Below are 15,992 nucleotides of genomic sequence, written 5' to 3'. Positions count from 1 at the left end.
GCAAGGAGGGATATAATATTTTTAGCTAAGCTTGCAAACGGCTGGACTGATCAGCGAGAGATTTGTTATAACACATTTATTGCAAAAAAGCAAAAGACAATACTTCAATCAAAACAAACAGCCAGTCTGTGGTCCAGACTGTGCTCCCTATGCAGCCACACCTGTGAGTCATCCACGCCTTGACCTTTAGAAACTTGAGGGAGTAAACTCAGCTCAATCAAAACTCCCACTCATACTTACGAATCATCACAACCAGTTTGGCTCTTATGGAAGGTGACTTCTATAGAATAAGATGATAGTGTGTTGGGGTTATGAACTTGTGTGTAAACATAAAACCTAACATGGCACTTTTGTATTTTAGAAATGTATTTCATGGACATCATTAGATTAAAGCTGCACTATGTAACTTTCCTCTTCTACCCCGGATTGCATTATCTGGTAAATATGTCAGCAATCAGCTTGCCCTAAAATAGAATTCCTATGAGGTGAGGCTGCAAAAAAAAGACATGGAATGATGTGAGGATGCCAATGAAAGACAAGGAATGGGAGACAGTAACTCTCCAAACATTGCCAGGTTGGTTTAGGAGTCAGATGTAGAATACTACATCCAGTGTTCTGAATTCACTGTTGAATGGATGGAGATATGTTGGGCACATTCTTGGACAGTACAACAGTTTATTGTGATATGTCTATTATGTGCCATGCCCGCTGGCCTCCAGTGAATAACAGAATATTATTATTCTGTTCTATTCTAATATAGACCTTTTCACACTTGAAATATATTTGAAACTTGAATATAATACAAACATTCTAAATGGGTCCATGTTCGTTTCCGGTTGCAGTGTTTAACATCAGTAGCTGACAGTTCATGAACTTGGACCCAAGCTGTTCCCTAGCAATGAAAAATCCTACCACTGACTAGGTCTATTTACATAATATAAACATGTACACATTGATAATACTGTATTCTAATCCTGTAATCTATTCAGCATTTGGAGAGTACCGTCCACACTTGTAGCCTGTTAGGTGTTCGTCACATGTGACTGTATACGTGAAATAAAGAACTCCTTTCTTTAGTTGGCAGCTTAGTGAATATGTTCCCTGCTCAGGAAACACTACACACATCCCTGCTAGATCGTTGTAAAACACATCCCTATCCCAGACCTCGAACTTTAGCTGCTGACCAAGCTCGACTGAGCCAAATTTGTACGTTGCATTCCATACAGGATCATTATCATCCACCACCGTCTCCGTCTCCTCGTACATGCCGTTGTAGAAGATCTTCACGTAGGCGTCGGTTTTAGTGATCGAGTCCGCCCTCAAACCTGCAGCGCGCTGGATCTCCATTTGGAGCGTTCCTCTGCCAGCCCGTAGGGGGCAGCAGTTGTGGTCCAGGTTCGGAGTCGGCGAGCAGCTCCTGTCCGCCTGGTCCACCGGAAGCTGGTTCTCCTTAATGTACTCGGTGATGGAGCTCCTCAGGTTGTTGCTAATCTCTGGGTCCTCCACCAGGTTATGGAGAGGGAAGATGGCATAAGACACGACATCAGGATTATCCTGGAGGCTCTTCATCCAGCTGTGGTATGCTTCAGATGGGTCTTGATTGTAGAGGATGTCGGGGAAGTACCTCTCTCCTCCGATCACCTCAATCTTATGGGTCATGAACCCGTGGTAGAAGCCCATGCTCATGTTGGCCTTCAGAATGTTGTCACAGTTTTGGGAAAAGGAGGCATTGGCGGGGAGGAAGCCCAGGGACATCCGGAGCTCAACGTTTAGGCATGATCTTATTTTAGACTCGGAGAGGCCCTTCAGTGTGGCCAGGCAAGTCCTGAAGGCAGTGACCCACTTCACCTTGCCACCGAGCCGGACCTGGGACACATGCACACATCATCAGTTAGCATATATACACTGTATATAATTTATAATACACACACACACATTTTAATGTGGATGTTTTTTTTTTTAGCTTTTTGTACATCCTTGATACAAATAGTTTGTGATCTGATGCTGCTATCTACAGCCACGGATAGGCCTGAACTGCCTTTGAACGCTGTGTTTGTATTGACCCAAAGCCCACTGACCTGGTGTATGTAGTGTGTTCCATAGGTGTCTATCAGCCGTCTATACTGAGCTCTGTGCTGGTTTGTAGCAATACTCTGTGGGAGTCTTTTCAGATGCTTGGTGAACTCTGCACTGAGCTGTGGGTGGTCAGCCAGCCTGTAGCTGAGAAAACAAGACCCGTGGAGTTAAACTCAAGCACAGTGGAAATTTAATATAGTGCTGTATAGAGGCTTCTGAGACAAAGACAATAAATAAGTTCACTGTAAGATCTCATCTGTCTGTTATAAAACAAATACAACGTTTTGTGTATTTGCATCTTGATCAAATGTCTTTAAAACGAGTTAATGAACCTGTCCCACATTTTCATGATGATAGTGTTTTCTTTTAAGTTAACCCATATCTGATTTGTGCTGGTTTAATCTAATTTAAATATCTTGTTCAGGTGTGAAATAACATTTTACCTTTAAGCAAGGTCATAGCCTACACCCAACATTGACTTTCAATGACAAACTCCTGTTAACTTGATCCAACTCTACTGTTAGCCCTTTACCTGTAGTAGGTACAGCTGATGTCATGGATGGCAAAGGTGGCCTTGTCTACGTTGTGCTGTGAGCGGGCAAACATGGCCATGTCGGAGCGACTGCCTCCCAGCACTGCCTTGCCCAGTTTGCCCTGGTCATCCAGGTAGAGTCCCATTCCCCAGTTGTTACTGACCAGGGAGTTGGAGCTACGCAGCAGGGAGCTCACTGAGTGGTGAAGGGCGCTGGAGAGCTGCTTGCTGCAGCGGCTGAAGGGACGCCAGTCCAAGACTGTTGCTGGGAGCTTCTGAATCTGAGGAGAAAGAGAGGGGGGGGGGGGTGAAAAACAGGAAATAAGGTTGGGGAAGATGAAAAAAAGAATAGTGGGAGGCAGAAGGATGTCATAGAACAAATGGAGGATGGATTGAATACAAGGAGGGGGAAGAAAAGAATAGATCAGGGGTCTTCAACGTTTTTCAGGCCAAGGACCCCCTAGCCGAGAGAGATGAAGCATGAACCCCCTCTATATTGTATAAAATTGTATATAACTTTTCTTTTTTTCAACTTGGTCTGCTGTTTTTTCCCTCTACACCTATACTTCTTTGCCAAAAATAGCCGATCTACAAGTTCACAATGCCTCGTAGTGCGAGGCGTTGTGAGCTTGTAGATCTATTTTTGGCTAAAGTTCTCCTCAGAAACGGGATTGCTAGGGTTCAAGTGGTTAATGTTAAAAAAAGAAATCCTATCACACAAATATGTGGCGGCCCCCCTGTAGTAACTCTGAAGACCACTTAGGGGTCCTGGACCCCCCTGTTGGAAATTGAGGGAAGAGAGCCGAGAAAAGGGGGATGCCAGCACACACTGACCTGCCTAATGTTTCAGCAGGTGAGCTGTGTCTTACCTGTCCTTCGTGGAAACGGTTGGGACAGAGTGTGCAGGTCTGGTTGTCACTCAGGTGGGTTTTGACATCGATGACGTACGCTCCCGTCCGCCGCATCCGCACCACATCAAAGCCCTCCCCCGCCAGGTTGTGGCCCGGAACAAAAGGTGCTTTCTCGCACTCTGACGCCGAGCCGAGCTGACAGCCATTGGCGCCACAGAACCCCAACATGACAGGCAGAGCCAACATAAATACTAAGGAGTTGCTCATTGGGCATCGTGGAACTGCCATGTGTCACTGAAATGCAAAGGACTGAAATGAAATGATATGGTACCTACAGTATACTGTACCACCATTTAATATAACAGTAAATCTCTGGTTAGAAAATACTACGTTTGCCTTTTAGACCTAACTTATATCCATATCTCAACTTAATAGGTTGCTGTGGGAAGCAGAACACAGGCTTATGAACTGGCATTTATCTACTTGACAATAAATCAGGGCATGTTTCTAATCCCCTCTCTTCATTCATACCCACCACAGCTGTTGTGACAACATAAACAAGCATGCACAACGGAAATGTGTTCTGAATGGCAGTCATTCTTACCTTGGATGTGGTGTTTGTCTCCCTTTCTCCTTCGTCTTTTTCCTTCTCAGTGCTCTTGAACTTGAGAGGGTTGAACTGTTTTTGTCCTCCCCAACAGAAAAGTCTCACCGGATTTTGTGACAGCTGACCAATGAATGTTGTGCCTCTCCCTTTTTCACAGACTCTCTCTAGAAGATCGAATAGCGGGGTATAAATGGAGCGCTGAACGTTTAACTCCAAACTGCCTGCAGTCTAGCTCAATCTGGGAAATGGACGACAGAGTTTGTGCAGTTTGTGCAGGAAGCCTGCACACTGTTCTATTGTATGTCCTCCTCTTTATGATGAAGACCAAGGGAGTTACCCTGCTTCAGGGATTTCTCTCTCTCTCTTTCTCATCCCCCCTTTCTGCACTGCCCCAGTATCTCTCTCTCTCTCTCTCTCGCTCTCTCTCCACCCCCCACCAGCCCTCCCTTAGGTCAGATAGACAGACTGATTTCCTCAGCATGAGTGGTTTTGTTTTGCTTTTCAAGAGCTGGCTTTATGAATCCCCTCACAGATGTTTGTTCATGTGTGCGTAGGGGGAGGGGAAGCTTGTCTAGTCACGAGAGACGGATTGACAGCATGCCCGTAACTTACAGGAAAAGGATGGGAGAGTGTGTGTGCGCGCATGCATGTGCTCCTGTGTTCATGGACATGTGAATACTGTATATCCATTTATCTTCCCCTCTCACTGTCCATGTCTTTGTGTTTATAATGCATGAGCCAATCTGTCTGTGTGCTGATAACGTTAACAAAACTATGGTGTCAGCCTTGGTCTTTGTCTATTTATGGAAGATGGTGTAATGTTTGTGGTTCTCTGAGCAAGCTTTAGGGAAGATAAGTTGTACCTTTGCTTTGTAGGGCCCGGGTAGCTGGTTTTTAACTCATTTCGCAAATGTCATGTTCTTTTGAAGTGAAAATAGCTCGGGTCAGGGATTGGATCACAAATGTAGTATTTTGGGGTTTCAGTAAACTTTGAGAACCTCTGCTACAAAGGATTCAAAGTCACTTTGTGTTTTATAATATTCCTTGAAAAGAATGTTATTTGTCGGTCTTTTAAAGGACGACTTCACCACTTTTCAACATATCTTCATATAATAGGTCCTCGCTAATGCTCATGATAAAATTATACATTTTTTTTCTACTTGGTCTGTGTCTCATAGGAGGGCTGTGGACAGTCCAGAAACCCGTCTACCAGTGACATCATCGTTAGGCAGGATTTTTTTTCCCAAACGGATTACAATTTTTTTATTCAGATTTGTATTAAGGCGAGAACAATGGGATCTATTATTGCATTGCAACTTTCCAGGAATACAAAGCCTGCAGTTTCTATTAGCTTGGATTCCCCATCGATGATGTCACTGGTAGACGGGTTTCTGAACTGTCTACAGCCCTCCTCTGAGACACAGACTGATTAGAAAAAAATTGTACCATTTTATCATGAGCATTAGTGAGGACCTATTATATGAAGATATGTTGAAAAGTGGTGAAGTCGTCCTTTAAGGTCAACTGATTGGAGGTATGTGGATATTTTTGTGTTTTTATTTGTTTGTATGTTCTTTTACAGCTAGTAATGACTAAGGCCGCAAGTAGTCCATGTTACTGCCATAGTGTTGGTCTTTGGGAGAGTATAGCCTTCAACCACATGTCTCCTCTGATACTCGGCCGCTATTTCTCACTTGAAGTACAGTAGGCCTGTGAATGGCATGGGCCAATGGGGGAGAATTAATATAATGTAGGATGCTGATTGTTACTTCCTTGTGTCAATTATGTTTGTATCACTAATCAAGGTTGCAATTTGAAATGTAATATGATTTCACTGGCCCATACTCGTTTTGTGAGTCTTTCACAACAGGAAGTAAGAACTTGGCACATGCCCTAAATTGACGTAAACATTAGTATTTTTGTTGTTAGGCTGGATGCTCACCTGGAACTAGTTGGGTCCAAATTGTAAAAATCCCCTCAAGAGGGTGCTATTTGCTTTGTATATCTATGGGAGCGGCAACCCTGTCTAGTTTGCTGACTTAGACTAATGTTTTTTTTATGCTACGCGTGAAATTACTGAGAATTTATTGTGCACAGAGCAAAGTAAACATGGTGAATAAGAAGCTTAAAGTGAGGATACAAATGTTAAGAAATGTTAACAGGAGAGCAACTACTGAGTTTGTGCCTATGATTATTATTTCCACATTATGTGTGCCCCTTCAAATGAATGAATCAACACAAAAACATTTATTATGGTTCAGCTGGTCGTTTTAAATGAAATTTAATTGTGGTGTATACCTTGTTTATGCTGTACATTCAAGAATACATTGTAAAAATCAAAGAGGCCAGTTTCAGTCAATATGCAAATGTCACACAATTGAATTTAAAAAAATAATTTAAAGTGAGTGTAAAAGCTTACCAAAGAACTAACATACAGATGCCGTTAACTTTCAGATTAGCAGTCATTTTAGAAGAGCCACAGTGAACACAACATCACAGGACTCGCAAAGAAAACCCTGTTTCACCAACATTAAACTTGTTTAACCAACATTTATGCTGTGATCCATAACATTTATAAAATTGCTCATCTTATATGGGTCTGAAGCTAAAAGCAGTTAACATGTGCTAATCCGTTTCGCTGTGTGTTTCTGTCTTTTCCTCCTGTCTCTGCTCTGCTCTGTCACTCCCTGCCTCTCCATCTATTTCCTCATATCCCCTAGCCCTCCTGAACACAGACACACCCCTCCTCCTCCTCTTTACCATGACCATCACTCCTACTGCCACTAAGATCACAAGCCCAATCACTCCAAAGGCCAGCCCTGTCTTTGCTCCGCCAGACATCTGGCCTGATTGTGGGTCAACTTCCCGTGCAATCTCATTGATTTCCTCTAGGCTGGCCAGTTTCCACATCTTGGTATTTCCCATTCTGACCCAGCTCTTGCTTGCCTCTGTCATAACCATAACCGTGTTTGTTGCTAGCATACTAATCAATGGTGGTCGAGTGAAAGGAGGTAGACGAATCGGCAGCAGTTCCCCTCCCGTGAACAAACCTGACTGGACACAGTATAGGATCTCGCAGCCATCACTGACGGTGACTAGGTGTTGACTGAACTTGGGGGGACAGCGACGTTGACCCCCTGACAAAGGGTTGACTGACTCGCAGCTGAACAGGCCTCCAAAATCCACAGAGTATCTGGTGCCAATCTCATAGTCATTGCTCAAACAGATCATCAGACCGTCAGAAAGAAACTTCACAGGGATGAAGTTAGGGGGACAGTTCTTGACTTTGGTAAGGGGGTTCAGGAGGGACGGGCTATAGAATCCTCCAAACAAATAACCTGAGTTTTTTGCTACCATTCCGTTAACAGAGCACCAGTAGGTGTCAACACGTGCCGAGCGAACGTAATATTTGTTCTGGCAAATTTGCTGCTGACACCTAGACCACCCAAACAACCCACAATGGTAGGTTTCCACATGGCATTCATATGAGTTGTAACTTTGCTGTCTCACCTCTGATCTCAATAAAGTGGGGGAGTAAGGCTGACGGCAGGAGTAATCACCTGTATCCGGGTTTTTCTGGGCCAGGGCCTGGCAAAGTGGATCTGCATCTGAGCTGAGTTTTGCACAGTGCTGGTAGACGCCCCCAAAACTGAGGTTTGAGGCGGCGCCTTCACAAGAGTTGTCATCAACGTTAGCCTGAAAGTTAAAGTTTTGTGAATCAACTTTGACACAGCCAGGGTGGGTGTTGACTGTGAAGTAAAGGTCTATGGCCTTACGCACTGACAGAGCTACCTTCTCAACGGTGGGCTCTGGCAGATCAGGGAAGGTGTTGGTGTTTATGATGTAGTGTAGTGGTAGACCCGACCGGTCAATACCAACAAGATTGTTCCTGATATTTTCCTGCCACTTCTGCAGTGTGATGCCGGGGTAGAAAGGAACCCCTCCATGGCTCTTTACCAAAGAATATTGAATGTTGGACTGATATGCTTGAAGCGTTGAACTGTTGTGTGTGCTCTGGCTACTTATGTCAAATTTGAGTTTGTCGAAAAAGTTCAAGCCAGCTGAAGCTGTGATGGAGGAACTCTGTGACACCATGTCAGACACATACGTGGAACGAAGGTAGTCCTCCTGCACTAAGGAGGCTCCAGCATCAACACTTGTTATGACGTGGGTTCCATAGTCGAGCACCATCTTCTCAGAAAGATGTTTTGCCCATTTTGTCTGGTTGTTTTCAATAGCATTGGCGATCCCCGCTGCTTGCTGAGCAAATCGCGAGTCGAGAGTAAAGTCCGGATAAGCCTTTACTGTGTAGAGGAAGTTACGGACCTGCAATGGAAAGGAGTCATTATCACATCAGACAGGGCTTATTGCTGCAATACTTTAGCTTTTTGTTATTACGTTCACTTTTAAAAGTAACTCAGTTTTTATTTCGCCACAGTTGAACCAGTCTTTTATCTAAATGCATAATTAAACAGAATATAGTGTATTCACACATTTCATGGATGAGAACTTAGAAATGGTTCTGAATGCTTCCATACTTAATCCAAAATACATTGCATATAAACTTAATACTAATCTATTTGACAGATACGTTTTTAATAAACTCAAATAATCAAGTTATTTTTGTATGTCAAAATAAACATTTGGCTTAACTCACTTGAACTCTGGCTGTAGTTGAAACGTCTTTGACCTGGTGAGTTTTCATCCTCTGGTTCTCAACGGAGAACTTGCCATTCAGTACTGAAAAGAAGGATATGTCTGAATTTATACTGAAAGACATGGAGCTTTTCTGCTCCAACCATGAACTGATGATCTCTGAGTTGGTCTCCACTCCTGTCTCCTTCTGAGGGATGACAAACACCTCATCTGGGATAAGGTAGAGCCCGTCCTCTGTGGTCTGGCACTCTGAGTAGGTCAAATTCATCACCCGACCCATGTCTACGTTCCTCAAATTGTCCCAGCCTCCCCCTGGCAGCACCTCCAGGGCTGCGATGGAGAGTTTAGTGGAGGCACGGCATTGACGGAGCCAGTTGGTGGAGTGGCTGAGTGGGTGAGGGGAGCAGATATGGAGGAAACAGAGAATGAGCAATGTTCCTGCACTTCGAGCCATGGCTTAGAGGGAACTGGGAACAGCGCAAGTCTGAAGATTTATATAGCTCAATAGTTCCTCATTCTTGTTTTCAAATGTCAGCTGGAAAACTTTTACATTCTTTGTTCCTGTTATCCTGCACTTTCATAAATCAAGATTTATAAAGATCAAGCCAATAGTTCCTCATTCTTGTTTTCAAACGTCATTTTGTTCCTTAACCTGTTCCTGTTAACATGTTTTGTAATTGTGTTTTTAGTCTTTGATCACATGGACTCTTTTTTGTTTGTTTGAAAATGAGCAACAACAAAAAAGGATTTTCATTATTTTCAGTACATGGGATGGGCTCCTATCTATATCTTATCTGTGTGTGTGTGTGTGTGTGTGTGTGTGTGTGTGTGTGTGTGTGTGTGTGTGTGTGTGTGTGTGTGTGTGTGCGTGTGCGTGTACAGTACGTGTCTGTGTGCACGTGTGTGCGTACATGTGTGTCCGTCCGTCCAGATTTTGGCGATATAGAGATCCCCAACATGGTGTCAGACAAGAGCTCGATCAGGGATAGGGAGAGAGGGGGAGGAAGAGAGTCTGTCTGATTCTATTAAAACTCAGATCTTGTTTTCATTTTAACATATTTAGCCTACCATATTTACAAATAGCCTTATTTATAGCTCTTGTTATGCATTACATACATTACATACATACATACATTCAACATATACATACTTACACGCATACATACTGTGGCCAGTGGCCTACATACATACATACTCTACCATACATACCTACAAAGCAAACCTATTACCTACAGTACCTTCTTACATACATACATACATACATAATGTAGGTGTGTGTAATAATAGTTCTGTGAAGCTTGTATTTATATGGAATGTATAGATAGGAGTCCCTCACACATTTACTATAAATAATTGAAAGAAAGGAAGACTCCCTATACATTTTATTGCTTATTTTTCTACCATTTAAAAAAAATCCCCCAAAATCCCAGACAATAGCTTTAGTCACATGGGAACATATGAAATTAGGAAGTGCCCAGTGAAGTGTTTCCTTTTACATGTTGGTTATAGGTCACATGCTATGTCATTGGAAATTCCTCAATCTGAACAGACAGTATTCAAGCATTTCTCTCATTTAAGTCATGCTATTGTGCCTCTCTGTCAAAATTAGTCATTTCAGTGAAAAGGGAGATCAACTAATAACACAAAGTAAATAATGGTTCAGTTAGTCAGCAACATCAGTGAAATTAGTGTGATGTTAAAGTTCTAGGCCTATACACTGATAGTAATCATTGCTATCTAATGTTGTTTGTTTGGTAAAAGGGGTCTCCCTTTAGTTCCAATTTTGAATGCTCACTTTTTTGTGTCATCACTTCTAATTTGACTTGTTTATCCTGCATGAGTTCTCCTGACTGGATAAAATTGGCATCCTGACCTCCTGAAAATGTATTTACTGTTTGTTTACTAAAGAGCTGGAGAGACAGGGTACCCCCCTGCTACTGAATAAATAGTCTGGCAATGATTACTATCAGAATATAGAATATAGAACTTATTTGACCTAAATGCCAAAATTAAAAATTGATGCCTAAATGAAGTGACATTTAATTGTATCATTTGACATTTAATCAAAACACGCCATAGTAGTAATTGCCTAGTAGGCAATTACTATTATGGCGTGTTTCGATTAAATGGTTTGCATATGATGATAGCTAATGGGGTTAAGACTTTTTTTTTTTACTTTTCAAATACCTGTACCTTCTTCTTCCCAGTAGATGGCGCGAAAAACAAATAGTACAAGATCAAACTTCGTATTGGTATCAGGTCAGTGACTGTTAAAGGCTTAAATGACAACTCAACACTTCAACAGCACTGTTAAATTAAATCTTATTCGAGGATTACTTGGGGACTATAGTGATTAGATTGGCGCCACAGCTCCTCGAACTGAATTTATTCCATGAAATGTTTTTGCTGCTGATAAGAAACCCTTAACGACCGCTTGTCGTCACACCCTTCACCGGTCAATGCTGTTTGAGATAATTACCTCAAATTGCTCTGTGGTGGGAAAAGTACTCTCACCTTTTACTTAAGTAAAAGTGTTAAAAAATATTAAATACTTCAATTCAAGAAAAGGTCCGGAATTTAAAATGACTTGAGTAAAAGTAGCCTACAAAAGTATTGGTAAAAGAAATGTACTTAAAGTACCAAGAAAGTACTCATTATGCAGAATGTCCCATTTCACAAGTTTTCAAATATCTTTTGAAAATAGCAGATCTACAAGCTCACAATCCCTCGCATTGCCACGCATTGAGAGCTTGTAGGTCGGCTATTTTCAAATGTTTTGTAATGTTTTTGTAATAATAATCTAAATCTACAAACTAACTAGTAACTAAAGTTTTCAAATAAGAGTGGAGTAAAAGTACAATATTTGTCTCTTGTGGAGTAGAAGTAAAAGTACTGAAATTGGAAATACTCAAGTAAAGTAAAAAATACCTCAAAATTATACTTAAATACAGTACTTGAGTAAATGTACTTAGAATACTTTACACCTCTGAGAGACCAGAGACTCGACACGCCATGACGTCATCTGCTGCTGTTTTGTCCATGGGCCAAATGATGAGCTGTGTGCAGCCAAACCTAAGATAATCTTTAGGTCTACTGTAAAATCATCTGTGTTCATTATATTATCTACAAATGTAAAATGTGGAAACACCAAGAGTTACAAATGGATAGGCTAAATGAACACTGAGGATTTTATAGTTAGAAATAGGCTACAGTATCAATAGTACCGATTTGGATGACATAAGCTTACAGCCAGGATATGTTGGCAGATGTTCATGAGTCTTTTTTTCTTCTTTGTTTTTTCCACACACGCGTTTATGCATCTTAAGCGTACAAATAGTTTAGTCTAGTAGTTCAAATATTCTTTTCACAACAAATACCATTTGGCTGTAACACGCTCCGTAGTTTCCCATGCATGCGTAACGGTGCGTAATAGTCTTTCCAAAACGCATCATAGGCTACTCTCGCCATGCAGTTTAGCATAAACATTATGAGTCGAAAACATCAATCCGCTATTTGGAATGTCCTGCAATATAGGCTAATGTGGTGGCAAATCACATGAAATCTTCTATGTAATGAATGAGCTTGTCCAGCTATAAGCTATTCACTTGAGCACACTTTTTTTTCAGTTTGTAGGCTGCATGTCCATTGTAGGCTATAGGCCTGTAATTTGTCTTCAATTTAAAAATAGCATATACATACGACTGAATTAGACAGATATAAACCCACTTAGCACTTAATAGGAAACAGACTATAGGCTATTTGTATCTTTTCAAAAGAGAGAAATAGGACACATCAGGATCAGGTGATGAATTAAAACAGTTTTTATTGTTTATAGGTACAATACGTTTGTGCATCATGGAAAAGGTATGTGTGTGAAGGAATTCTCTGTTGTAGAAAAAAACAACTAAAGGAAAATTGAAGCTCGTGAAATGCACGCTGAGACAGCTGAAGGTACACAGTACAGTGTTTGACAGCATTAATCAAGCGTCCTGTCAGTCACTCACTACTTTGCAGCAGCTTTAGCTCGGGTGGCTCTCCTGGCGACACTGAGCTTGGCTTTTCGGGGACTCTTCTTGGGCTTCTTGGCCGCAGCAGGTCTTTTAGTCTTCTTGGGACTCTTTCTCCTTTTCGCGGGAGACTTCTTAGCTTTGGGCGCGCTGCTGGGCGCAGCATCTCCTCCATCCACAGCTGCTTTCTTAACGGCCGCTGGCCTCTCGACTTTACTGGACCGTCGTTTCTTGGCTGCTGATGCCCGCCTTTTCACCACCTTCTTCTTTCGAGGTGCTGCCGGGGGCTTCTTGTTGAGCCTGAAAGAGCCCGAGGCGCCCGTGCCCTTGACCTGCACCAGACACTTGTTGGCCACCATGCGCCGCACGGTGAGCAGGACCCTCGCCTTGTTCTTCAGCACGTCATACCCGCCGCCCTGCAGGCCTTTCTTCAGCGCCGCCAGGGACGTGCCTCCACGCTGCGTGGTACCAGAGAGGACCTTCACGATCAGGTCAGACACAGTGGGACCCGTCTTCTTCACCTGTTTTTGATTGATTGATTGATTGATTGATTGAATACTTTATTAACAGTTTGCAACCCAAAAAAAGCACAGAAAGTACAGTTCTATATAAAATGATGCTAAAAGCACCATGGCTTGTTTTCCATTGGGGTCCTGTGTATTCATCAGTGGTGGAAAAAGTACTCACAAAGTATCAATACTGCAATATATAGGCCTACTCTTTTACAAGTAAAAGTCTGGAATTCAAAATTTACTAAGTAATTGTACAACAATATTGGCATCAAAATGTATTTAAAGTAAAAGTAGCCTATACAGAATGACCCTCTAAAATGTGTAAAAGGCTTTTGAAAATAGTAGATCTACAAGCTCACAACATGTTGCTTTTTGACATTGTGAGCTTGTAGTGCAGCTATTTTCAACTAGCCAAAGTGTACTTATAGGGCTGAAGTGGTTAATGTAATAATCAAAATCTACAAAGTAACTAGTACTACGTTTTCAAATAATTGCAGTGGAGTAAAAGTACAATATTTGTCTCTGAGGTGGAGTAGAAGTCTAGAAAAATGGAAATACTCCAGTAAAGTAAAATAAAATCTCAAAATTGTAGCTACTTAAGTACAGTACTTGAGCAGGCTACAGTTACTTTCCACCACTGCAATTCATCGAAACATTTAATGCCAAACAATAACAAAATATACCTTGGATGATCTCCTCCTGGGACACTTAGGTTTCACAGCAGACATGTTAAATGTTGTCTGCTTCAGGCTAAGTGAGTGATGTGATGCTAGACTAGAGGGTTTGTAGGTCAGGTCTGTAGTGACACCCACCACACTGATAACACTTATAAAGCGTCATTGAGAACCGCGTAGACTCAACAGAGTCTCTCTCATTCCCCCCACTGGAATTAAGGACTTGTGTTTTCTTCAGGCAGATTCTGTTAAATTTCATTCGTGAAATGTATTACATTCATAGAAAAAAATACACTATGAGATTCAGAATATGTTTGAGAGTCTGTTAAGACAGGTTTATCAAAACACCTGCACGACTTTATTGTTAAATTGCCCATGGCCAGTGGTTCTGTGTCATTTCAAAGATGCATATTTTGGACGTTTTGGAAGTTTCGCTCTTTAAACTCTTTAGTGCAAACTTCAACATTTGCATGCATGCTAACGTAAATATGATTGATACAATGGCTCAAAAACGGGATTTGATTTGAGTGATATTAGGGATTTAAAAACATAAAAAAATGACCAAAGAAGCACAACCCATTTTAGACCCACTATTGACAAATTAAACATAGTAGACCTATTCAAACCTCTGCCTTCAATACACATAGTTGATCAGACTTTTCTCCGAAGCAAATTAATCTTCACATTTTGCATTATGTATTTCATGTGGAAAAAAGGTTTTGTCCAACCATTTGTGTCTGTGGGGTGGTGATGGAACTGAGCCAAAATATCAGTCTGCGCGGGCTGGAGAGATGAAGAGAGAAACGAATTTATGAGTCATTTGGCGGGCATTTCCCCCACTTTAACCAACACATTCTCACATTATTAGGCTATAGGGATTATTAAGGAATATTTTATTCATGCAATTCTGTTTTATTAGCCTAGCTTATTTTACTCCATTATGTGATATATTCATACATTTCTTTTGCTGCCTTTTTAACTTCTAAATGTAAATTCCAAAATGTTCTATGTTAAATGAAGTAAACATCTGAATGATGAAATGACCTCACTCACTGTTAAATCTTTATCAAGCCAATGTCTATAATGTATATTAAACATAACCTATAATGATTATAATCTGCTTAATAACACTGCAATTAGTTACAAGCTAAATAGGCCTATTCATTATGCTTTATAACAATAATCATATATAGCATTTTAGGACTTAATCTTATGATGTCTACATGTTTTTCAAAAGTGCTATATTTTAAAAATATGAAAATACCATAGGGATGTCATACTGTATGGACCATAACAAAGTCACATACAAATTCATTGCATTACAAAATCTTTATTTAACTGCAGTGCAATATCAATGTTGTCTTTTGTTGGTAGTGCAGCCAAACGTAAGCCACTCATCCTTGCTGTGACCAAAGCAAAAACAATTTGGACTTGCATGCCCTGCATTGCTATTATATATATTATTATTTATTCTTCTTCTTTTAATATGAGTGTAACCAGGTCTCTACAAAAATAAAATAGTATGTGTGTGTGTGTGTGTGTGTGTGTGTGTGTGTGTGTGTGTGTGTGTGTGTGTGTGTGTGTGTGTGTGTGTGTGTGTGTGTGTGTGTGTGTGTGTGTGTGTGTGTGTGTGTGTGTGTGTGTGTGTGTGCGCGCGCGCGCATATCATTTTTTGTGTGTGTGTGAGATAGAGAATAATTCATTAATTAATTATTAATACATCTATTCATTATAAGAATTATTATAATGTATTACAACTATGAGAATTATAATACACTACTCATCTTATTCCTGGTCACGCCCACTGTGGGTGTGAACAGTAGGGGGGTAGGGAGCCCCATATCAAGGGGTTTCCTGTTTATTAGTGTTGCCATGTCTGCTTATAAAAAGCGACTCTGGGCTTGTTTCTAAAGTGTAGTTGCTTATTTGGCCATGCTTCCTAATGTTTTTTAAACCAGTGGTTCCCACATTTTTTCATGTCAAGGACCCCCAGATTCGAGTTACGAGTCAGAGTGACGTGGCCTTGGTCCGCCCAACGGCGGCCCGCCCTCCCATTAGCCAATTGTAATACAGGATT

At 41.3% G+C, this 15,992-nt stretch overlaps 3 protein-coding genes across 3 annotated transcripts; all 3 read right to left on the bottom strand.

Moving 5' to 3' along the window:
* Window positions 1–67: 67 nt before the first annotated feature.
* Window positions 68–4,416, bottom strand: prf1.5 (perforin 1.5). The gene is made up of 5 exons (XM_084054922.1): window positions 4,064–4,416; window positions 3,478–3,753; window positions 2,609–2,889; window positions 2,079–2,220; window positions 68–1,866 (listed from the first exon to the last, which is right to left on the bottom strand). The coding sequence occupies exons 2-5, from the start codon at window positions 3,745–3,747 to the stop codon at window positions 982–984; spliced, it is 1,578 nt and encodes a 525-aa protein (XP_083911048.1). The 5' UTR covers window positions 3,748–3,753; window positions 4,064–4,416; the 3' UTR covers window positions 68–981.
* Window positions 4,417–6,211: 1,795 nt separating this feature from the next.
* On the bottom strand, window positions 6,212–9,176 carry mpeg1.1 (macrophage expressed 1, tandem duplicate 1; the record flags this gene model as incomplete). Its single annotated transcript, XM_084055462.1, has 2 exons — window positions 6,212–8,392; window positions 8,724–9,176. 2 exons carry the CDS (start codon window positions 9,174–9,176, stop codon window positions 6,692–6,694), a joined length of 2,154 nt encoding a protein of 717 aa, XP_083911588.1. The 3' UTR covers window positions 6,212–6,691.
* A 3,351-nt stretch (window positions 9,177–12,527) lies between these two features.
* LOC311043395 (uncharacterized protein) lies at window positions 12,528–14,029 on the bottom strand. Its single transcript, XM_084054622.1, has 2 exons — window positions 13,925–14,029; window positions 12,528–13,250 (listed from the first exon to the last, which is right to left on the bottom strand). Exons 1-2 carry the CDS (start codon window positions 13,967–13,969, stop codon window positions 12,726–12,728), a joined length of 570 nt encoding a protein of 189 aa, XP_083910748.1. The 5' UTR covers window positions 13,970–14,029; the 3' UTR covers window positions 12,528–12,725.
* Between the last annotated feature and the right edge of the window lie 1,963 nt (window positions 14,030–15,992).

Source organism: Gymnoscopelus microlampas (genome assembly GCF_963454915.1).
Source record: "Gymnoscopelus microlampas genome assembly, chromosome: 4".
In the NCBI taxonomy this organism is placed as follows: domain Eukaryota; kingdom Metazoa; phylum Chordata; class Actinopteri; order Myctophiformes; family Myctophidae; genus Gymnoscopelus; species Gymnoscopelus microlampas.
This window is presented reverse-complemented; position numbering and strand designations above follow the sequence as displayed.